Source organism: Pseudopipra pipra, chromosome 5, assembly GCF_036250125.1.
Source record: "Pseudopipra pipra isolate bDixPip1 chromosome 5, bDixPip1.hap1, whole genome shotgun sequence".
In the NCBI taxonomy this organism is placed as follows: Eukaryota; Metazoa; Chordata; class Aves; order Passeriformes; family Pipridae; genus Pseudopipra; species Pseudopipra pipra.
Genome location: NC_087553.1, coordinates 40,359,447 through 40,382,840, shown reverse-complemented (window position 1 = coordinate 40,382,840; position 23,394 = coordinate 40,359,447). Strand labels below are relative to the sequence as shown.

Sequence of the window (23,394 nt, the reverse complement as noted above, 5' to 3'; positions counted from 1 at the left end):
AAATAAGACTGGTTTCCTGAAGGATAAACTTGGTTCACTGGAACAGTCAATGTAGACTAAAAGGTCATTCCTCTACTTGGGCTTTGCCCAAAATATAGATTGTTTCGAAATGCATGTATTTAACTTGCTGAAGGATATAGTGGTAATGCTTTTTCAAAGGCTGTGGTGATTGTCGTAGCCTGAATAGTTGGTGATTCTTAAAAGACCGGACATGCTGATTTGTATTTAGAAAGTTCTTCCCATCCAAACCTCTAGAGCCAATTTTAAATTTCAGTATACTTTGGACATCTTCTGTTACCTTATCAGTGTGTTTGATTTGTGTTGTGGGTTGACCCTGACTGGACACCAGGTGCCCACCAAAGCTGCTCTATCACTCCCCTCCTCAACTAGACAAGGGAGAAAAAAATATCACAGAATATGCTGAGTTGGAAGGGACCCTCAAGGATCTTGGAATCCAGCTCTTAGCCCTGCACAGGACCATTCCCAAGAGTCACACCATTTGCCCAAGAGTATCATCCAAATGCTTCTTGAACTCTGCCAGGCTTGGTGCTCTGACCACTTCCTTGGGGAGCCTGTTCTAGCACCCAACCACCCTCTGGGTGAAGAACCTTTTTCTGATATCCAACCTGAACTTCCCCTGACGCAACTTCAGGCCATTCCCTCGGGTCCTGTCATTGTTCACCACAGTGAAGAGAGCAGTGTCTGCCCCTCCTCTTCCCTTCACAACGAAGTTGTAGACTGAAATGAGGTCTCCCCTCAGTCTCCTCCAGGCTGAACAGACCAGGCGACCTCAGCTGCTCCTCACACAGCTTCCTCTCAAGGCCCTCAAGGGGAAACCATCCTTGTTGCCCTCCTTTGGATGCTTTCTAATATAGTGCAAGACCTGTGCATCAAGTTAAGGACAGGGAGGGATCACTTGCCAGTTATTGTCAAAGGATAAAACAGATTTAGCTTTGGGAAATCAATTTAATTTATTGCCAATCATATCAGAGTAGGATAATGAGAAATAAGACCAAATCTTAAAAACACCTTCCACTCACTCCTCCCTCTTCTGAGGCTTAACTTCACTCCTACATTTTCTACCACCTCTCCCCCAGTGGTGCAGGGGGATGGTGAATCAGGGCTACGGTCAGTTCATCACTTGTTGTCTCTGCTGCTGCTTCTTCCTCAGAGGGAGGACTCCTCACACTCTTGCCCTGCTCCAGCATGGGGTTCCTCCCATGGGAGACAGACCTTCACAAACTTCTTCAACGTGAGTCCCTTCTGGGGGTGCAGTCTTTCTGGAACAGAGTGCTCTAGCACCTGATTTCCGTAAGGTCACAGCCTCCTTTGGGTATCTACCTACTCTGGCCTGGAGCGCTCCTGGCTGCAGGTGGATCTCTGCTTCACCGTGGACCTCCATGGGCTGCAGGGAGACAGGTGTCTCACCATGATCTGCATCATGGGCTTCAGGGGAATCTGCTCTGGCACCTGGAGCACCTCCTCCTGCTCCTTCTTCACTGACCTTGGCGTCCACAGAGTGCAGACGTATGCTCTTGCATATTCTTGCTCCTCTCTCTGCTGTTGCTCTTCTCCCAGCAGTTTTTTTTCCCCTCTTAAATCTGTTATCCCAGAGGTGCTACCACTGGGACCTTGTTGTTGACCTGTAGTAGGTGCATCTTGGAGACGTCTAGCATGGGCTGTCAGACATGGGGAATGCTTCTGGTAGCTTCTCACAGAAGCCACCCATGTAGCAATGCTGCTACCCAAACCTTGCCATGCAAGCCCAATACAATTTGACTTAAAGCAAAGTGAGTCTTAAGGTATGACAGGTTTCTTCAGAAAATGGCAAGCTTTGAAGATGCAGAGGAATCAAAAAGTATGGTCTAAACATGAAATAGAGTGATCTTAAGAAGATTCAAATAGAATCTTGTGGAGACCTGATTAAACAAGTTTAACTCTCATTAATTTAGTAACTCTCTACTAAAGATCTAGTCCATGTAGTAGAAAGGGGTGTGGGGATGACTGATTCAAATTCATTTGGTTAAAATTATTCATTTTTTTGTGTAGGTGTCCTCATGTCTTATGAGCTCAGGCTTGCAAGTGTGAATTTTTTACCTTTGGGTTTATGCTCCTAACTGTCAGATTTTTCCCCTCTCTTGGAAATTCCTGACCCATTAAATGAGGCTTCTGGAGGGCTAAGATGCATCAGCTGCTCACAAAGCAGATGCGGAGCTATGGCAGTTCACAGCTTTGCATACTAAGATTAGCAGGCATTTGTTTTAGTGTGGATTGTTAGTTTGGTTTTTGGGTTGGGGTTTTTTTTGGGGGGGGGCAGGGGCTCCGGGGTGGGGGATATTTTTAGTGGATGGGGTTTTTGTGGGGTTTAGCTTTTTTGGTTGGTTGGATTGTGTTTGGTTTGTGTTTGTTTTGTTTTGTTTTTAAATATGCTCTTCTGAAGCTTGTGACAATTTAGCAATTGCCTCAGGAACAACCAAGTTGTCTGTGCATCAACATGTGGACAGAGGTGTGAAGGTCAACTGCAGTTGTCATGTCCTAGTTAAGGTGTGCTTGTGAATTGGACATTGTCTGAGGAGCAACTGTCCCTAGGTACAAGATGCTACTGCCTCACTGCCAGAAACAACAGGATGTTCTGCCCAAGTTTCACCCACTTCAGTTAGGCACTTCAGACCTTTTACAAACTCTTGTCCATCAGTGGATTCAGCTAACGAAGGTAACTGTGAAAAGAGGCAGTTAAGGTTGCACCTTCTCTACTGCAGAGTTTGCAAAACTGTGTGGCAGAAGATGGTTGTTGCTGGGTATTGGTGTATGCCTTTTTCAGCTTACCCTCGGGACAGATGTCTGAGGCTCTAACAAAAGAACTGTTTGCGAAGTTAGATGTACTTTGGGTGACTTTGAGTGACGTTTGCTGCTCATGTTCAAATACCATGTTTCTATTAGGGAAGTATCGATTGAGAGGTCGAAAAAGACATGAGTTAAAATTACTTGGGACATTGCTGGTATGGTTCATTTATCATGGAAAAGCTAATTTTATTCCTGTTAATGAATGCTAGTAGCGAGTATTCTCAATTTGCATAGAATCAGTGTCTTTTCAACAGATAAAACTCCTAATCTTAATTAAAATGACGTATGGGAATTTGTAAGACTGCTCTCAGGCTACCAACCTGATTTGTAATAGAATACTGTAAATTGTACTGTGGGAGGATGGTTGGTATGTAAAGGGCCTACGCTAGCTGGTTTTAAATGGCCAGTAACAAAAGATCATATAATGATGGAAATCTCTCTCTATATATATCCACCTTAGTAATCTAAACAAACCTGAATTGAAACCAAACCTTTTATAGTGAAGACTTGCAAGATCTGGCGTTGCCAGGGGTGTATATGCTGTGTAGGTTATGGAGAAAAATAAACAGGAGTCACAAAAATTCAGGTAATCCTGGAATTTTAGTTGATCTGAGCGTTGGCTTATGTCTGTAGGAGGAAACCCGATACAAGGCTTTACTGGTTCAGCAGCCAGTGTCACAATCAAGGTAGAGCTGGGATTGCCAGATGTTAAGCAGATACCACATGGAATTTGAGTCCAGGTCTTGCTTCTGCAAGAGAAATTAAGATCCCTTTTTTCCCTTTTTCCAAAGAAGAGTATCTTAAGCCAACTGGCAAGCTTGTTCTCGAACTAACTCCCAAATTACACAAGTGCATTTTACAGGAGAAGTATCTTGACTCTGAAAACTTGCATGTCTTAGTTGTAGTCCTGCTGATTTGACCTCTTTTTGTAGCTTGAAAGATACAATTTACCGTAACAATTATGGGGACAAACAAATGCTTATATCTGCCTTTAATCAGAAGTATGCATATCAGGGAAAGCATGTTGTGTATAATATGAAGGGGCAATCCATTCACTTGTACAAGTTTTACAGCTAAATACTGATCCTTCTCTGCAATGACAACCAAATTCATGGCAGTGAATTGCTGGCCCAGTTCTCAGAACTTGCTGTATGGTTGAATACTTAGCTTATGCATAGCAAGCGCTAATTATGCATTATCAGAATTTAATATACTTGTAGTATTTTTAAAAATTTGAGTTTATTTCTGTTTATTGCCTGCCTGGATTTTCTTTGCAATTCAGCTTCTCCAGGAATTCCAAGGTCATAATTTTCACTGTAAGTCTGACTGGTAGAACATTCACAAACAACTTTCTGGAGGATCGTGACTATTTTACAGAAATAGGGAGAAAATGCAATACCATGGCAAATAGTCACCAAAAATAAGAATATATCTGATAAATGTTGCAAATTCCATTTGAAGCTTAAGTAGATTCTGTAGTATAGGTTTTATAACGTACTCCAAATTTGAATTGACATATTGGAATTTTTGTACAAAGTTGAAACTTGAACTCAGTAAGTGTTGAAGGATAGCATATTCTTAGTAGCATAAGAATGTTCATTACATCACTTGCTTTGAGAAGCCTTTTTATACTTTGTATGAATCTACTACAAGTTGCACATGGTTGTTAGTCTCACATCAGGAAGCTTTCATCTTGAGATATCAGTGGCTTCAAGCAGGCAGCATGCATCAGATTTGTGTTCAGATTGCAGATCTAACTGAGAGTTAACTTTGACTTAAGAAAAAAACTAAAACCAATTTTATTCAGCTATACTAATTATAGACAGTGGAACTAGTCTCACAAGGTCAGCTTCTGTTACGTGCTTTGCAGAAATGGTCCCTGTGTGCAGTATTAATCAAGGTAACTCCTTTCAGTGAAAGGAGGAAAACTTGGTTAAGCTGTCTTTGTGTAAATGTCCCTGTGGGCAGTTCAAGGAGCAGCTTAAACCTTGGTGCCATGTTTGTGCTGCAGTAGCTTGTTCTCAGATCTCTGGCTGTTTCTCAGATGGTTAGTATGACTTCATGTCACCGAATAAGCTTAACCACCCAGCTATTTAAAAATCCTCTCTAGATTCTCTAGCATCAGTTAAAATATTTGAACATAATTGAAAAAATATTTTTGTGCAAGAAAAATTACTGTATTAGTGTCCAGAAGAACTAGCTGTTCAACTGACAAAGTACATATATGTCCAACCCAGAAGCTATCAAAACCAGGTGAAAATTAGAAATAAAAGTTGCTGCTAGCTTTGTTTACTGAACAGTTGATTCTCCTCCAAAGAGTCTGCACTAGTAATGAAATAGCTTTACTTCCAGGAATCTTGAATGTAAAAGTCTTTAGTTACACTGAAAAGCTCATCGGGTCTATCTAGTCTTCAGAATTGATTTCTGAATAATGTTTTCTATAAATGTATGAAAGTCAGCTCTGGAGTATTTTAATTTCTCTTTTATAAGAGGTACACTTACCCTCTTGAGAAAGGGTTATCTCAGTTGCATTTATTCCTAAAGCATCTAAAAGCTGGTGAAAATGAACAGACTTCCACTTCTGGTTATGTTTTCAGGGTTCTGCTTACACACTGAAATTATTCTGGAAAAAAACCCTCCTTGGAGTTGAGAGATAAGAATTTAAGACTTCCCCACATGCAGGTTTTTGGGCAATATTAAGAACAGCACACATCTTCTCTTAATTAATTGTTTACCTGAAGAAGAGATTCTTAACCAAGAGATTCAAAACTTAGTGGAATCTGGATGGTACAGACAATGAGAAAGGTTTAGGTTTGCCCATCTGAGACTGCTCCAGTATCAGAAATGGGAAAAACCTTTTCTGCAAAGGCATAATCCTCTGACCTGGGTTGGTCCCGTGACTGAACTAGTGCTATTTTTCCAAATGTTGTCTGACCATTATCATCTTGTTCCATCTCAGGGCTGGTATCCCCTTTCTGAGAGCAGGGTTGGGGTTTTTCCCTTGGCTTTTTTCCCCCTCCATTGCTGCTTGTAAACAGGTGAACCAGTCAGTTAATTTGTTTCATCTCTCAATCTCGTATTTGAAACTTTTTTTTCTCATGCAAATAGTTGAGATTAATTTAGGAGTGCTATTCCCGAGATGGTTCTAACAAAGCCTCTTTTCCAGAGAGGTAAATGTGCTGGGGCAGAAGTGTTATGAAAATTTTACTGAGTACATTGCAACTTCCCAATGCAACCAGAATGTCAGTGTCTGAACAAGAACTGTGGTGTCTGTGAAGTGCTGAATAATTTTCCCTTCTGAAAATCATAAGGCTTCTGGGAGGGACAATTTGTTTAATTTCGTACCTGAACAACTAGTTCATATAAGCAAGCCTTGGGGATATCTTCAAGTAAGTGACTGTATTAGTTCATGTCTTTGGCCTGGGGCTGAGCTCCAGTTACAGCTTCATATGGTTTAATATCACTTGAAAATATTGGATTATTAGCTTTCCCATTCCTCAGACAGATTACAAAGTTCAATCAGAACCGAAAATTTGAAGCTGAAGGAGTTGAAAGAAAACTAAATATAAAATATAAACTAAATATAAACTAAACTAAATATAAAACAAAACAAAAACACCAAAAAAACCACCAACACCCCCCCCACTTTCATAACTATCACATTACCAATGGTATTTGAACTTCCTTGAATTCTTCATTGTGTGGTTGCTTTTTAGGAAAGCTTTACAAGCAATAAGTGTACAATTTTTTCATTCACCTCTAAAGTAAGGTATAACTTATTCCTCAACTTTCTTAGCATTATCACTTTGGTTTGTGTTTTGCTCCAGACTACTTCAACAAACTATTCAAGAAAACGTCCAGGAGGCACATTTTCGGTGGTTTATCTGATAAGGACAGAGGCAGAAAGCAAGTTCCATGTTCACAGTCCTTGTCAGATGTGAAGCTTTTAAAATGCTTTATTTTCAGTGACTTGTCCTGGTTAACCTTTCCTCCTTCTGTTCAGATGGGTTTATTCAAAGATCTGCTCATCCTTCAAAGAGAATCCTTACTGGGAAAGTGTCTGTGTGCTTATAAAGTGTGCTCGCTTGCTATTCTAGTTTATCAAGTACTTTAATTTTTAAGTGTGCCATGAAGAAGTAGAATCAAGCAGTTAAAATAATACACCACACTAATACCTTAATGACAAAAAGTAATGGACAGACTAGTGAGAGAGGCTGCACAGACATGGTGGTTTTATGAACAGTTGTGTCTCGGGAAGTGTGCAAGGCAGTTACTGAAGCATCACTGGCAGTTAAAATGGAGGCAGTCTGAATCTGTACTTTCGAGAGATTCTACACTTGAGACAGCATTAGAATCCAGTTTATGTGATAATGCTGTTTCTTAAAGAGTAGCTTCCCTTGTTTTTTCTAGCTAAATCTTGCATTAGACATCTCTACTGTTCAGTTATGTCAAATATTTGTGCATATAAATACTTGACTCAGCTATTCAAAGCCAGTACCTGCTCCAGTTAAGAGAAAAAAAAGGTCTTACTTTTTGCATGCTTCCTATCTTCTTGCTCTTTAGAGCCTGCATAGAGACCGTAGTTGACAGTATTTTCCTGCCTAAAGATGGAGGAACGGGAAAATGAAAAAGCAAAGGAAGTTGGCATTGCTCTCACTCCTTGCAGGTCAGTCACCTTAAAGGTAGACAGCCTTTAAAGCAATTCTCTTAAAGCCTTTCTCTTAAAATAGACTCCACTAAATGAGGAGGGGGATTCAAACAGGTTACTTGGTTTTTTGCTAAGAATAAGTTTAAACTTATTTGTATCTGATTGTTGGGCGATAAGGTGAATACTTCTCAAATGTCTTATAAATCTGGGGCGTTTGTTTATCTGTTGCTTACATATCTTAGTCTCTTCATTTCTGTTGTGCCTCTTTGAGTATGTTCATTTTACATCCCAGAGGTGATCTGGGGACTACAGACAGATATTGTTGTTGGACTGAACCATATCCTATTCTAGAAATGCTGGCTAGATGTGGTGCTTTATGGCTTAAACCTCCTCTTTTATACTTTGTTGTCTTCCTCTTTCGCCCCCGCTCATTTGTCATTAATGAGTCAAAAGGAAATAGTTTTGGCATTGGACGAATCTAAATACAATTCTAGTTCCAGAGTCAAGCATTGTGTCAACTGAAAAATAAAGTAAGAGCATGATCAAGATTTAGGATGCAAGCAGTTTGTATAACATCTGATATGGAAAAATGGATTTGAGCTGGAGCAGAGCTGGGTCAGGTTACCTGAGAATTGCTGAAAAGTTCAGGCAGGATCAGAGCCCTAGCTCAAGCTGGGGCACCCTTGCAGCCATCAGGCATATGAGTCAGTGAAAAAGTGTGTGCTAGGTTTTAATTACATCAACTAGTGTGGCAGACTGCAGTGTCCTAAAGAAATTCCTAGCTTCATGAGCCAGTGACTTCTTAGTTGAGAAGGAGGCAAAGACCTGTAAACAGGAAAATTTTATTAGGAAAGTTCTTTTAGCTAGGAATTGAGGTTTTTCTTTTCATTTAGAAAACAGTGAGCTGTGAAGTGACATCAGTACTGTTGCCCAAAGCCAGTGAGGTGGTAGATCTAAGTGGCAGTGGACTATAGATGGTGCTTTTGTGACATGCTGTGTTACAGATGTCCAAGTTAGCTTTCTTAAAGAGTTTTAGAGAATACATTGGGTTGTGTGTCATTCCAAGATATGATGGCCAGATTACCTGACAGTACACCAGTGCAGGGATGCCAAGCTACCTCTGTGCTGTGTGGGTGTGTGCATATATAAAGGATTACTGTGTGCTCTCGTGAGTTAAAGACTAACTGTACAAATGACAAAAGCATTGCCATGGAGGAAGAAGTTAGTACTAATTACATTGGTCATTTCCCAAGTTTGGAGGGAAGGTCAGAGAAATGCCTAGAGTGTGCTGCAGTCTGGCTTTGTCATGTCTTCAAGATCTTAAAAAGCTTTTTGCTTAGGTGTTCAGTGATTAAGAAGATTGGCTAACCAAGCTGTATATATATGCTTTAATTATGTACCACCACTTAAAGTAGGGAAATCGACTCCAGAGCGTTGTACAGCAGTTGGATATTTAGGGTTGAACTTCCAAATCTGGATGCTGAAAGAAGCTTTGGTTTGTGTTAAATTCCTGAATTGCTGTTTGAGAGCCAAAAATGAAATTGCCAGTCTCTCACTAAAATAAAGTTGTTAGTTTATTTCAGGATTTGGAATTTTCCATGGAATTGCAGATCATTAAGTAAAAGAAAAGTCACAAATTACTTAAAACAGATATATTGTAGCTGCCGTTTAAGTTCTGTTACTTTTAAACTACTGTAAGCTCTCATTATTGACCTCTCCTTACTTAGTTGCTAACTTCAGACTGAAGACTGAAAAATTCAGTTTAAACTGTCCTTTAAAAGACACTGAAATTGCTGCAGTTCACCAAGATTACTGTACTGGGATTTCCCCTACACCCACTACATTTATATCATTCTAGGGACACCTTTCTAAAAATAAAGGAGTAACTGCATGTTTGTTTTAAACAAGTGAAGGGTAATGTAGTTAAAGGCTTAACTTGTCAAACATGAGTTTGAAAGGTGCTTTTCTTTACAGTTAGAGACAATGCTGTTTCTAGAAAGGCTGAACAATTTACAGATTTGTGGATCCAAACAGATAAAAACCTGTGGTGTGAGTGGTTCTCATGGTCTTCATTTGCAAAGAATTGTGTAGGGAAGGAAACAGTTTTTAAAGTCAGGAGTGAAACGATGTCCTATTAGATGTGAAAATCACTGAAGAGTCTCAAAATTTATTGGTAACAGAAGCCTGTGGAGACACCTGCTTTGCTGGACATCAGGTCAATTATTTCCTTAAGGCTTTCTCTTGCATTTCTTTTGTGAGGAACAGTTTAGATAAGTTGAAAGATTATGCGTTTCCAAGAAGAAATAGGACCCAGCCTCTCAATTTCTCAGTCTTCTGACGATGTGGAGTTGATCAGTGATGGCAAAGGCAGGACGCTATCGTGGGGGTGGTTTAATTTCTGTGTAAGTCATCTTAGCATTTTGTGCTAAGCACCTAACAGATGGTGTGATTTCAGAGATGCTGTGAGATTACTGCTGATGGGAAAGGTCTTTCTTACTTTACTTTCCTTGCTGCTTACCTTTTACAAGCACCTGTGTTGGATCCCTGCACTTCCACTTTTCCCCAGCCCCCAGATTATTCATTTGTTGGGGAGGGTTTCATCTTTCTGCAGGGACGGAGAGGGGAGAAACTGGGTAATTCAATCTGGTAAGTGCTAGACTCCCCACAGGAAAAGAAATGAGACCTTCCTCTCAGGGCAGCAGTAAGAGTCCTGTTAGTAGCTCAGTTGGTAGTGGAACTGTAACAGGTGTGGGTTTTTGAGCAGTATGACCCAAAGACATGGCCCAAAATCTGTGGCCTTGTTTTGGTTTTGCTGGATCAGTTTTCAACAAAGATGAGCGAGCAGATCTGTCAGATTGCTGTAGGCAGCCACACTAGCTAGTGTGGAACAGGGGAACAGATCTAGCTTGTAGAAGGGGAATAGTCTCAAAAGAATATTTTGGTTGCCTCCACTTACTCATGAAACATCAGTCATTATAACTGCAGTTAGATATCTAGCAAAACATTAATCAACTTCCAGTCTTAGGAAGGATTGTTTTATTTTTTTTTAAATTATTTCTGGGATCCTGCTGTTCTTTTTAAGAAATGCTTGTTTGCTGGGAAGAGGAGATTTTAATTTTCTTATACAAATCTCTCTCTGTGTGATTCTTCATTTAGCATTTAAGTGTTTCAAAGTGAAAAAATGCATGCTATCTCCTCTTGGATAATTGTTTCTTATTAATAGTAACTGTTAGCTTCAGTATAGTAGAGTTTATTTGACATTCTTTATGGGAGAACAGTAATGAGGTAGAGGAAATACTATATCTGATGGTTTGCAGCATTTTATTGTAGCTGCATTAAGAGTTGTTAGTTTGAAAACATCTGTTGTATTAAAAAAAGTTAAAAGGAGTTTTTATTGAACCCTGCTTAATGAACTGGATTATGGTGTCATGTTTGTACTTTCTGTTATAGATCAAACTTTAATCAGACTGGTGGCTTTTTGTGTTTTAGGTATTGAGGGTGATTTATCTCTTGCATCATGCGTGAATACAAGCTAGTGGTTCTTGGTTCTGGAGGTGTTGGAAAGTCTGCTCTGGTAAGTACTCTATGAGGCACTTTAAGTATGGGGTTTTTTCGAGAAAAACTTATTCTAGTTTTTCTCTAATATACTCTCTACTAAAGTGTATTTCTCTATGTAATTGTGGACAAATAAATATAAATGTTAGTAATGACTGCTGAGGCTTCATGGCTAGAATAGGTAGATCCTTTAGTAGGTGCATCTCCATCCATTGGTGCATTCTCACGTGCTTCTGTTTTTATATGTGGTTGGTTGATGGTGGTTGATCAGTCTGAGACAGTGAGGTGCAGAGCCACAGCATTGTGAGATTCTCTGGCTTCAGTAGGTAGCCCAGCCACCAGTCTGTGGGAAATCAATGTGTTTTGTGAATCTCACACAATGAAATAGCTTGCCTGTGTCTGGCCTTTGTAAGTCCTGTCTCTAGACAGGTCGTCAGGGTGCTTAATGTTTGATAGCTGTCTCTAAAGCACTAATATTTTTTAATGCAAATAGAAATACATATTTGTAGGAAGTTTAGCATGTTTTCTACATCTTTCTGTGCAAGTAGGTGTATAGCTGTGGCAGATAGATGATTGTAAATCAAAGAGCTCGTGCATTTTAATTACATGATTACAGAACAGTTTAGTCTGACCTAGACTAGAACTGAAAAAGTTCACAAAATATGATGTTCGCAGTCCACCTAAAAACTTAAAATCTTTCAGTTTAATTGGGCACCTTATCATAATATAAAGTCCAGAGGTCCACTCTTGGGTAAGAAATATTCTCTTACAAAGTAGTTCCTAAAGAAAAACTTAAATGACAAATCATGCTAGATTGTGAAAGAACATCTTCCTTCACCTCTGAGTTCTTTATCTTACTGCAGCATTTCTGAATTTGAATCTGTCTGCTCTGACTTGGCCATTGAGTCTTAAAGTTCCATCTGACTTGTGCTAAAAACGTCCTTCATGCTAGGTACACAGGAACAGCCTACTGAGTCTAGTTAAGACTAGTGAAAGCTGTCAGTTCTTTTTTGACTAATTCCTGTGCTGACCAGTAAGTGACAGAAGATGCAGTAGTTCTCAATGCAAATGTAAAAGCTCTGCAGCTGTATAGTATCCTGGTCAACTAGAAACTAATGCTGATTCTAAGAGTTAGGCAAACATTAAATAAATGCATGCTTTAATTCTTACACTCCAAGTGACGATGGACTAAGAAAACAGAAAACATAGCTTGCTTCATCTAACAGTTAAATAGGCATACACATCTAACTTTCTGTTGTTTCTTATAATTTTATAGTTATGTCAATCACTTAATTTGCCTTAAAAATCTAATGGATAACTGAATATACACCTAGAACAGTAATTTGTGTGCGATGTTTACAAAATGTCACTATGCAAGAGATCTTACAAGAACTTTTGTGTTGCAGACTGTACAATTTGTTCAAGGAATATTTGTTGAAAAATACGATCCTACGATAGAAGACTCCTACAGAAAGGTATATGCAAAAGATCTCTCTAGTGTTACAGAAACTTAAAGCTGCAGTACCTATTGTCAAATATGAGTCATTGCTTGAAAAAGGGTATGCCTGGTAATACCAGGTAACTTAGCAAGTTTGAAATATAAAGGTGCTCTTAAAGTCTGTTTAAAAGGAATAATTCAAGACTGGCTTTTTGATGTTTAAGTATATCTTACTGCTAGTCAATAAGAAATGGTAATTTCATTGTCAGAATTGGGAACATCAGTTTAAAAAAAGCAAAATACACTACCATTTCCTGGTTTTATCATATTTATTATTAGTTTGTTTGTGTGTTGGTATCTGCAGGTAGATTTGGACTCGGAGGTGCTAAGCTGCTTTGTTACTAAGAAAATTGCTACAAGCGACTTCACACTAACCTTTAGAACACTGGAGGCATCTATCATACTGTGTTCATAATGATTTAAATGGTAGATAAATATGCTTCCATTAGATGGGTTGTTGTTTTATTAATAAGTTAACACAAACCTATCATAAATGAACAAGCATTTACAGCAAGTGGCCTGTTAGTTTCTCTCTTCCCATCTTCAGCATGACAGGCTGAAAGGTTTGATTCTGCTTGCATCATCTTGAATCTCCATATTGCTCACTGTTGAGTTTCATATGAGACCATGATTATGATTCCAGACTAAGATAGTTTGTATCTGAACTGCTACCATTAACCATTTGGTAGATAAGTTTTTGGCTGTGTCAGTTAATCTATCTGTTTTTTTCCTAGCTGAGTTACTTTTCAGTTGCATTGATATTCTGATGTAGCTCATCATGTGGCCACAAAAATGCCGGTGGCTATACAAGGGAGGCAAGATCCACAAACCCTAGATAGGAATGGGCAAAAATTGCAAGACCTCCTCTTTCAGCACTGGACTACATTTATATTGAAATAAAAATGATGTATTAACAACTGTTGCAGCATATAGTCACCAGAATCTCTTCTGAACAGAAGAGGAACTAGTGAGAGCAAAATGATAAATTCACACCTCTTTTCTTTGGCTTCATGTAAACTGTATGTTGGAAAAATCCTAGTCTGTCTTAAGTATGTGGGCTTCCAGCCAAAGCTAGAACTCTTATTAAAGAGATAACAGCAAAACCAAATTCTATACAGACAGTTTTTCTGTATTAGAGAAGCAGGAATTTTGGATCCTATCCCAATGGTTGGTGCAGGCCTTTGCTGGGTCAGGCCTAGTAAATGACTCAAAAAATATTCACAGGCTGATCTAAAGCAAAATATTTCCTTTTTTATATATTTACATCCTTCAGGTCATACTACATTCATGATGTTTGCTGGGTTAATTTTTCCAAAGACTGTTTCCACAGAGCCTAGGAAAGTAAAACCATCTTAAGAAATTTTGCCTTTTGCTAACTACAGTTTTTGTTGCTGTTGCTAGTAAATATCTTATTATGTTCTTTTCAGGTTTGTTCCTAAAATGACTAGTAGTACCTCTGGGTGCTCATTTCAAGTCAGCCAGATTGTTGAAGTCTGGACAACGCTTTATGCAGTCATTTTCACCCCCTCACTGTTAGTTACAATTCTAACTTGCTTCTTACTTGAGTAAATTCAAAATTGGATGTGTTGATTCGGCAGCTGCAATTCTATGCTATTAATGTTAAATCTAATTTTATAGTATTTGAAGTTGACAGGATGTGACTTGTTTGTCTGGAACTAAATAATTGAGGATGAAGTCTTGAAACTTGATGCTTTGGTTTACTCCCCAAATATTTCTTCATAAAGTGAATAAATGCTTCTTAATTAGCTGGATAACTGTGTCAGCAATACATGTTAAAATCGTGGTTATTTTTAAGGAATCACCATCCATAGGGGACATTTGGGAGGTGTAAGAGGAGTGGAAATACTCCATTTTTCCACCCCCTAAACTCAAATCCATTTACAGAAGAAAAGTTACAATACATATATGGAGAATAGGTGACACAAAGTTCTTTTGAGTGCTGATCTGTCAACTGGGAATTTGACATGTAAATGGAAACAAGGAAAGTGTACCAACAGCTTGAAAAAAAATGTGGATAGCCTGCTTGAAACAGCTTGAGGACACTTTCATGTCCCTTGCTAGCCTCACAGCCATTTCTTTGAGGTAAAAACTAGATAAAGAAACTCTGGAATTGGTATAGAAACTGATCTACCTTCTTAAACCTATTTATTGCAAACTTTTCTAAGATGGGTCAATTTTCTAATTAGTGTTCCTGAAGGCTTGTTTTGGTGACACCACTCTTAGTGGTTCTTGTTTAACTGTTTGTCATGAACTACTTATACTCTTGTTGATGTAAATTACTCTTGGAGCATTAGATGACAATTCAACTTTCTAGCTTTCGGTTGTACTTCTCTTTCAATCTGTGATGATCGCAGAAACAAGTGGAAATTAGTTGTGCTAGTTGCTGATAACCATCATTACAAATTTAGCAGCCTCCTTTTAAATAATCAAAAATCCCTAATCACTTTGCAAAGTGGTACTTGGCTGCTGATGCTGCATTTGAAAATGTCACTGGGGTTCTTTGAAAGGCTTCTTCCTGCTGTTTTCAAACTTCTTAAGCCATTATGTTGCTTTATGCATTATGAATTTGCTTATAAAAATCACGCAATTTCTGATGTCTTTGGAGAGGAGAGTTGCAAGAGGAAAAATTCTAACCAACTGGTCTTTCTCTCTCGACAGCAAGTTGAAGTAGATGCACAACAGTGTATGCTTGAAATCTTAGATACTGCGGGAACGGTATGTAAAAAGGAACTTTCCTAAATACTGACGTACAGTGTTAAAGCTATCAAAAACTATAGGGATATAAATGGTGATGGGTTTCTTTCCCCATTTTCTAAAGAGTAACTGTGGTCAGTGCATTCATTGGATTAGAGGGTGTCCTTTAACATATTAGTATTTTAAAAATACTTGAGTATTGCAGCAGAAACTTATGTTCAAAGGGGAAACATGAGATTGAGTATTTTGAAAGAGATTTTGTTTCTGTTTTAAGTTTATATTGCCCAGAGAAAATTTAGGCCCACTGGCTACTCAGGTTTGATTTCTGTTGCTGTAGAGAATACAGTCTTTCTCATCTCCTTTTTGTTTTGTGTGTGAGATGTACTGTGACATTGGGATAAAAATAGTATTGCTTTAGTCAGCTTATAGGAGCTCAAAGCACCAGGTTTATGCTGACCCTTTGCATACTGCTCAGGTTTTTCTCTGACTAGTTCCAGAACTTTTGAAACCAGTTGTTTCCTTCATTGATTCCAGTGAGCTTAAGCTCAAAACCCTTGGAGTTCAACGTGTGTTCTCTGAACTGTAATAGTAATCTGGTTGAATAATATCTTATTTAAATTCCATATTGGATGAATACTCTGGAAAAATACAGATGGATGGAGTGGCTGTTTTCTAGAAATAAATCACACTTTTTATCTGACATACAGGGAGGGACAGAGAGTGACTGATCAGGCACCAGATAGCCAAGTCACAAAAGCAAGAAAGGCAAATGCTATTCCACAGTCATACTGGTAAGAGTTTTCAAACAGGGAGAAGTCCTGGTGCTCCTCTGCAGTGCACCAGTGAGTCTTTATATGCAAAATCATAGTTGTCACTGAAGTCAAGAAAATGTGACAGTTCTATTGAGTGTCTCCATCCTCTAGTCCATCTCCTTGGAAATTTCAGTGGAATTTAAAATAGAAAAGTGCCTAGACTAAAAAATGGAGACTGAAAAGGGATGCATATACTTTACGATCCATTCTAAGGAACTACTGGGAGATGGAGAAAAAGTTGGTATGTAAGGAGATATTTGGGAGGAATGTAACTTCTGTAATCTACAGATTACACTGTACCTTCTACTGTACTTTTCTCCCATGAAATTACTCTAGTTTCTATGACTTTTCTTCCCAGGTTATGGCTGTTGGCAATATACAGATGTTGCTCAGCCACCCCAGATAGTGTTCCAAACTTCAGATTTCTTTAAAAGCAGTTCTGTTTACTATAGTGCTTATAGTCAGTGAAACATTGATCAGTTTAACGGGGAAGGGAAGGGGCACAAATGCATTGTACTTGTGATCCATTTGTGACGTTAAGTTTGTAGCAGTCTGTGCAAGGAAAGTACAAATTGAATGCAACATCTGTATCTTTTTTAATTACAGGAACAGTTTACAGCAATGAGAGATCTATACATGAAAAATGGACAAGGTTTTGCATTAGTATATTCCATCACAGCACAGTCCACATTTAATGATTTACAGGATCTAAGAGAACAGATTCTTCGAGTCAAAGACACTGATGATGTAAGCATCTCTAAAAATTCTTAATACTTAGAATTTTCATTACAGATGTTGCAGTGTATACACACTGTGGTCAGATGGCTTCCAAGTTTTAAATTAAGAGATGTATCAACCCGTAGATGTGTAGTGCAGAAATGCAACTTGTAAGGTAAACTGGAGAAATTGTAATTCATCATGTGTTATATAGAGAATTGCTTCATCTCTTCCTTTAAAATACTTTATTTGAAACTGTGTATAACCTTATTCACCAGTACTGCAGCAAGCATTTCTAAAGCAACTCTATTGTTCTCTTAATTCCTATCAATGAAGGTTTAAAAACACCTAGAGTTTTTCTCTTCAATATCCCTACTGTTTATGGTATTCTAAAAGCACAAAATTTTAAGTTCTCACAGAAGACAGTATTGTAAGCTTTAAATTTACAGGTTATGCAGCTTTTATGTTTTGTCTGTTTGCAGTTGTTTGGTCATCCTATTTCCATGCAATTTCTATATGCATCTCTTAGCATTATTAAAGCTATAAAGTGAGGCTAAAACCTTACATTTTATAAATTATTAAAAATCCCTTACCACAGTTGAAGGAAGTGAATACTCAGTCCCCTAATAAAGAGGTATTTCAAATGTGAAACAGCAGTAAGAATGCATTCGTAACAGAAACACCTTTCAGGTGTTCAGGTGTTCAGCTTTCAGGCAGAATAACTTCCTTCTTGAAGAAGAATTTAAGCAATGAACAGTTTTTAAGTGTGCTCATCTCATTTAAACTGTTTATGCAAACTTTGATGCTTTCCTTACTGCATGTATCTGCATATGTGTCTGCTGACAGCAGACACAGAATGTATTGAACATTTCAGCTTCAGGGAAGTGCATTATGACTTCAGCAATACAAACAACCCTGCACTTTCTTGACAATACGTGTTTGCAGGTCTTGTCTATGTTCAGCAGATTTCTTCTAGAAGTCACTTATTACCCATTATCACAAATGTATCTCAAAAGGCTAGTATTTAAGTTGCATGTGCCTTTCCCATCCACAACCTACCAAGTTATAGCCTTGTTTAGCATGAAATTAGTTTTGTACACTAAAATCAAGATAAATGGGATTGTATTTAAAATCTTACTTTACGTTGTATATTTATGCTGATTAACGTAATAGCTTTCTTTGGTAGTATTTTGGTAGTATTTCCTTGGAATTGTATTTCATTTCAGAACACTCCCTCAGTCTCAAAAGGCATTCCTTAGTATAAGCAGAAAGATAATGAGCTTCAAGTTGCAACTTCAGTTTTCATCAAAATTCACAGAAAAAGTTTTTTGGGTGCCAAAGCTTAGGCATGACTTGCATTCTTGGTGGGGGAAAATAAAAAAAAAAATAGTTGTAATTTTATAAACCTTTTTTTGACACTTGAATCTGTGAGGAACTTAGCTATGTACTTAAAATAGTAAAAGAAAAAAACATTTGGATGATTGCCTTTTCTTACCACAAAGGTCAAATCAGTGTTTTCTGTAGTTGGTAATTTTGATAAGGTAGCACGTTTTTTTTTCTCTGTATGCATTACCTTGCTAATAAGAACTGTGTGCACAAACTGCTCTGGAAAGGTGTGCTGATATGCTGAAAGTAGAGGAATGGTGAAAGGAGCTTTAGCATCCATCATCATGCTACCAGTACAGTAGCGTGTTTCCAGTACACTGTTTCCAGAATTTCTAAACGTGTAAGAATTTTGTAGCAAATTCTTCAGTAGACTTCTTGATGCCTTAAACATCTAGAAAACGTGAAATTTGCTCAGTTGGCTGTGTTCTGAATCCTCAAATCATTCCCCTCCACTGCCCTGTCAAAAGCAGGCAAAAAGTACAGTCATTTGAGGATTAAAGTGTCACACAACTGTAAACTTAAGTTGCAGTTAGACCAGAGCTTGATTATTCTGAAAGTCAGGATCCTCTAAGGATTCAGATAGGGGTTTAGGTGTGCATTTACATGATGCCTTCCTAAAATTTTAATTATTTCTTTGCTGGCATTAAATTGTTTTTTAGGTGCCTATGATTCTGGTTGGCAATAAGTGTGACTTGGAAGATGAAAGAGTTGTGGGAAAGGAACAAGGTCAGAACCTAGCAAGGCAATGGAATAACTGTGCGTTCTTAGAGTCTTCTGCAAAATCAAAGATAAATGTTAATGAGGTAAGGCACATTACCTATGTCGGACAGGGGTAGCAGGGAGGCAAGCATGGGACACTGTGGTAACCAAACATTTACATTGTCAAGGAAAAAGTAAAAAAATCATGAATAACATCCACTATAATGGACAAAACTGTACTCTGCTATTGTGAGATGTTTATGTTAAGGGATATATTTATGTTACGATTTGACTTGGGATTTTTTCAAATATATTAATTTTGGTATAACTAGTTCTCAAATTATATGAATTTAGAATAAATAATTTTTTCATGTTCTATTCCCTAGTTAATATAATTTTTATCAACTGAGACTGTATTGCTAAACTATTTTTTTAAAGACCTTTAAGAGAGTTAAGTCATTAAACGTAGTTTGATTTAAGTTATTTGGTGTTAAATTATTTGAGATGGTAAGAACCAAAACTCTTAAAGGTTTTGCTGAAATTAGCTGCTCTGTATAGAAAAAGGGAGGCAAAAGCCTCTCTACAATGTACCTACTTGTTAAGAGGAGCTAGATGATTGATCAAATGCATGCATTTTGGGGACTTGCCATAACGCATGCCTTTTTATCTGGGGGAAGTGCCAGCATAAAGAATGGGATACAGCTTCTTTTTCTAAAACTTTTGTGTTAGTATTTACATTTCTGGAATAGCTTGAATTTTACGATGCACCCCACAGTTCATTAGGTCGTGTGGAAAATGTTGGCAGCATCAGTGGAGTTGAAAGGGCCTCTGTGCAAGACTTGCAACTAATCAAAAGAGTATGGCGGGTTTCAGTGCAGCTCATTTTTAAAATAAGTAATGTGTGTTTAATTAGTTGGGAACTTCTGGAAACTATTCACTTTTTCTTAAATATAAATTAATCACCCTAACTGTATAAAAGTCATATGTTTAATAAACTAGAACTTCCATCAAATACTATAAGCCCTTGTTGGAACGTTTTGCTGCTTTACAGCCAGTGCTTAAGAAACTACTAGGATGGCATTAGTACAAGGACTTTCTTAGTTTAGGAAATATGGAAATAATTGGAACAACATCAATTATGAATGAAACAGATGCTGTTGAATTGTAGTATGTTGACTTTTCTTAAAATAATGTTTAAAAAAAATGATGTTCTCATTAGAATTCTAGGAAACTCAAAAGTGTGAGAGTCCTGTACATGAGTTACTTTTCTGAGAAATGTTACGCTTTATGTCATGCTGTAGTTCTAGGGATGCTGAATTGATTCCTTAGATACCAGTATTTTAAAGTATCTGGAATAATATCCTTAGAGTGATTTGAGTTAGGAGAGAGCTGTGATCTGTTTCTTGACCTTAGTGCTGAACTGCAAAATAATGCCATATAGTAGTTGATCACTGTGGCATTTTTCATGTGAATTCAGATTAATGTGACCCAGAGATTAAATGGCTGCAGATTATAGATGCCTTTCCAATTTGCTTCACTGAAAGTGGGAAACCCTTGGCAGACAATTATCTTAAACAAGAAAAAAACCCAAACAGTTATTAATTAAGTATACAATTTAACTTTCTAGCTTTGTGATAACTAAATATTTAGAGGAGTTCTTGAGCATGTGAGTACATTATGTGTGAAGATTCAAGGATTAAGGTTGTAAGAGAAACCTCTTTAATTTTAATAACCAAACTGATTTTTATCTTCTCAGATCTTTTATGACCTTGTGCGACAAATTAACAGAAAAACTCCAGTGCCTGGAAAAGCACGCAAAAAGTCATCATGTCAGCTACTTTAATACATAACTGTACTGTAGCTCTGAGCCAGGTAAACATTTTGAATTTTCTGTTGGCTATTAAAAACAAAACAACAAACAAAAAACCCTAAACAGCTGTGGTAGCTGCTGATGCAGAACAGCATTGAAAATTATTGATTTACATTATCATAGAAAGGTTTATGGTCTTTATTTTGCCATTTCAAAGTCAGAACTACAAATATGTGCAAGATACACTGTTCACATTAGTATCAAGATTTTTTTCAAAGTTTAAGGTGTTGGGAGAGCTCAAACAGTGTTTTGATACTTTTGAGTTTTAGCTTTTGGAAACAGTTTTATTTTTTGAAGCCTGGTAGAATATGCTGCAAGAGCTCAATTATCAGGGATGCACATGGTACAGTATTGCAGTTTGCACTGCTTTGAACTCCTGCATGCATATGCTTCTGTGCTGTCATAGGAATTTAGCTTCCTTTCTTGAGACTGTATGGGTATTTTGGAGGCTGCATTGTAATTAGTACATTTGGAAGAGAGAGGTGAAGTGAGCATTGTAACACTCCAAATATTTGACCTGGAGCTATTGGTTACTAGATCAACTTCGTACTCATTTTCAGTTAGCTAAAGTTCTATTCTACATGACTTAATCTGTACTCAAAGAAGGCTGCTGAAGGATCAAGGAAGCTCCAGCCTGTTCTTTAAGCAAACCTTTTCAGAAGTTAGTCAGCAGGCATGAATTTTTTTCTGCAACTTGTTCTTGGGCAGGTTGTTTTCCTCTTCATCTCCAAGCCTTAGTATGGGCAGACTGATGGTCTGTCTTGATTGACTTGACATTGTGCAAGTTGCCTGTTATCTCCCTTCCCTTCAGTTTTATTGAGCATGTGGTGGTTCAGTTGCTTCAGTACTATGATCTAGTATTTTGTTATCTGATAGAGCTATTTGAGATACTGGAGGACCCTGGTAGGACATGTCACTGTCAGAAATTGCAGGCTTTTATTACTTATCAGGTAGTGCTGTGTTTAATTCCTTTTGATAAATTAAAAATTCCTTAATTTGAACAGCTTTGATCAATGTAAAACTGAGAGGGTTCCAAACATTAGCTGAGAGTGGCAGAAATGGTTGCTTCATTTACGTAACAGGACTTTTGCTTCAGGGGCTTTGATCCTTCAGTTGTGTTTCTGTTTATAAAGCCACGGGAACTGTCATACAGGAAGCAAAACTAGGGTCCCCAGTCAAATATTACTTCCACAATTCAGCTTGGATTACTACATGTATCCTAATCCAGTTAGGATAATAATTGAGATAGTATGTTATTTGTATATGTACAGTAGAAATTACATTAGTTGAGGAGAAGTTATAAGGTTGTTTTCTGTGTTTGCTATGAACTTTGCTAGTTCCTGCTTTGGTTGTAAGGAGCAAGGATGGATAGTTGTTCTTAATACTAACCCCTTGTTTTGTTGTTACAGGTCTGAAGAACTGTTGCCCAATTCAACAGTGCCAGCATTCCAACTTTATTAAACCTACCAACATCTTAAATGGACTTTCCTGTGGTGGTACCCTTTAAGAAATGGATGAAAGCTACATCAGTTTGCACATTCTAATCACTTTCCAGTGTCATGAGAGATTTTTACTTCTAAATATTCTATGTATGCAACTGGTAAAACCAGAGCCTACATCCAGTATTACTGATAAGAGACATTGTTCATCCACCAATGTTGTACATGTATGAAAACTGTGTACTGTATACTTCAACAATCCCCACTTTCTATTGGAGAGTACAATAATGTAAATCCTAAAAGCACCACTATTTTAGCATAATAAAAGAAAGTCCAAAGAGCTCCTATATAGACTACTCCAGATAACTTTGCTTCATCGGTATTTGTAGCTTATTGTAACTTTTTTAAAGAAATACAGGATCATCATCATCATCGTATTGTACAAAAGCGCTTTGATTAACACAACGGCTATATAGTTTTTTAATTTTAGGAAAAACCTGTGGAGACAGTGACCTAGTCTTTAAGAGTCCTTTCAGTATAGCGTCTGACTAAAGACATGGCCTTTAATATCTGTTGGGAAGGAAATGTCCAGACTTTTCAACCTTTTATTGTATGTTTCCTTTTCCTTGTTTACATAGGGAACAATGTTTATAGTTGTGTGTACAGTGGGGGTCTACAACAAGAAGTGTATATTTTAAAACAATTTTTTAATGATTTAACAATTTTTTGTAAATCATTTTTGGGCTTCTGCAGCTGTAGATTCTCACTGTGATTCCCTTGCTTGCTCATGCATAAGTGTATTTGCAATACCAAATATACAGGTTTAGTACTTTTGCCTGTTAGTGATTGTTTTACATGTGTAACGTTTTGGTTGAGATGTTAAATGGTGGAAGAGTACTGTGGATGTGAATGTGGGAAGTAATTTTAATCATGTGTAATTGGTCACAGGGCCTAAGTTGCAGTAATTAACTTTTGCTGATTTATTTAACAATGCCTTGTTGCTTTGTATGCATTAACGTTTGGGTGTAAAGATTGTGTGTATATCCAACAGGGAGCCACAGTATTTAAATTGACCAACCTAATGTTACAACTGCTTTGAGGTGGCCAAATGTAAACTAAAAGCCTTAATTAAAAGTGGTGCAATTTTGTATGACTTAGCATCAGTAGTTCAATAAATTTGGATTGCCATGCAAGGGCTTGCATTACAGTTA

The 23,394-nt window shown here is 37.7% G+C and overlaps 1 protein-coding gene across 3 annotated transcripts in view; it reads left to right on the top strand.

The window, feature by feature from the left end:
* Nucleotides 1–23,394, top strand: part of RAP1B (RAP1B, member of RAS oncogene family) — a 31,079-nt gene extending 7,685 nt beyond the window's left edge. The window contains exons 2-9 of one of the 3 annotated variants that reach the window (XM_064655714.1): nucleotides 7,408–7,510; nucleotides 10,982–11,066; nucleotides 12,454–12,522; nucleotides 15,225–15,281; nucleotides 16,679–16,819; nucleotides 18,835–18,978; nucleotides 20,631–20,746; nucleotides 22,154–23,394. In XM_064655714.1, coding sequence (XP_064511784.1) covers nucleotides 11,010–11,066; nucleotides 12,454–12,522; nucleotides 15,225–15,281; nucleotides 16,679–16,819; nucleotides 18,835–18,978; nucleotides 20,631–20,717 — 555 coding nt within the window. In that variant the 5' untranslated portion in view covers nucleotides 7,408–7,510; nucleotides 10,982–11,009 and the 3' untranslated portion in view covers nucleotides 20,718–20,746; nucleotides 22,154–23,394. Of the gene's footprint in view, nucleotides 1–7,407; nucleotides 7,511–10,981; nucleotides 11,067–12,453; nucleotides 12,523–15,224; nucleotides 15,282–15,989; nucleotides 16,052–16,678; nucleotides 16,820–18,834; nucleotides 18,979–20,630; nucleotides 20,747–22,153 lie in introns of those variants that run through there. The other 2 variants (XM_064655713.1, XM_064655715.1) reach the window with 2 other exon arrangements.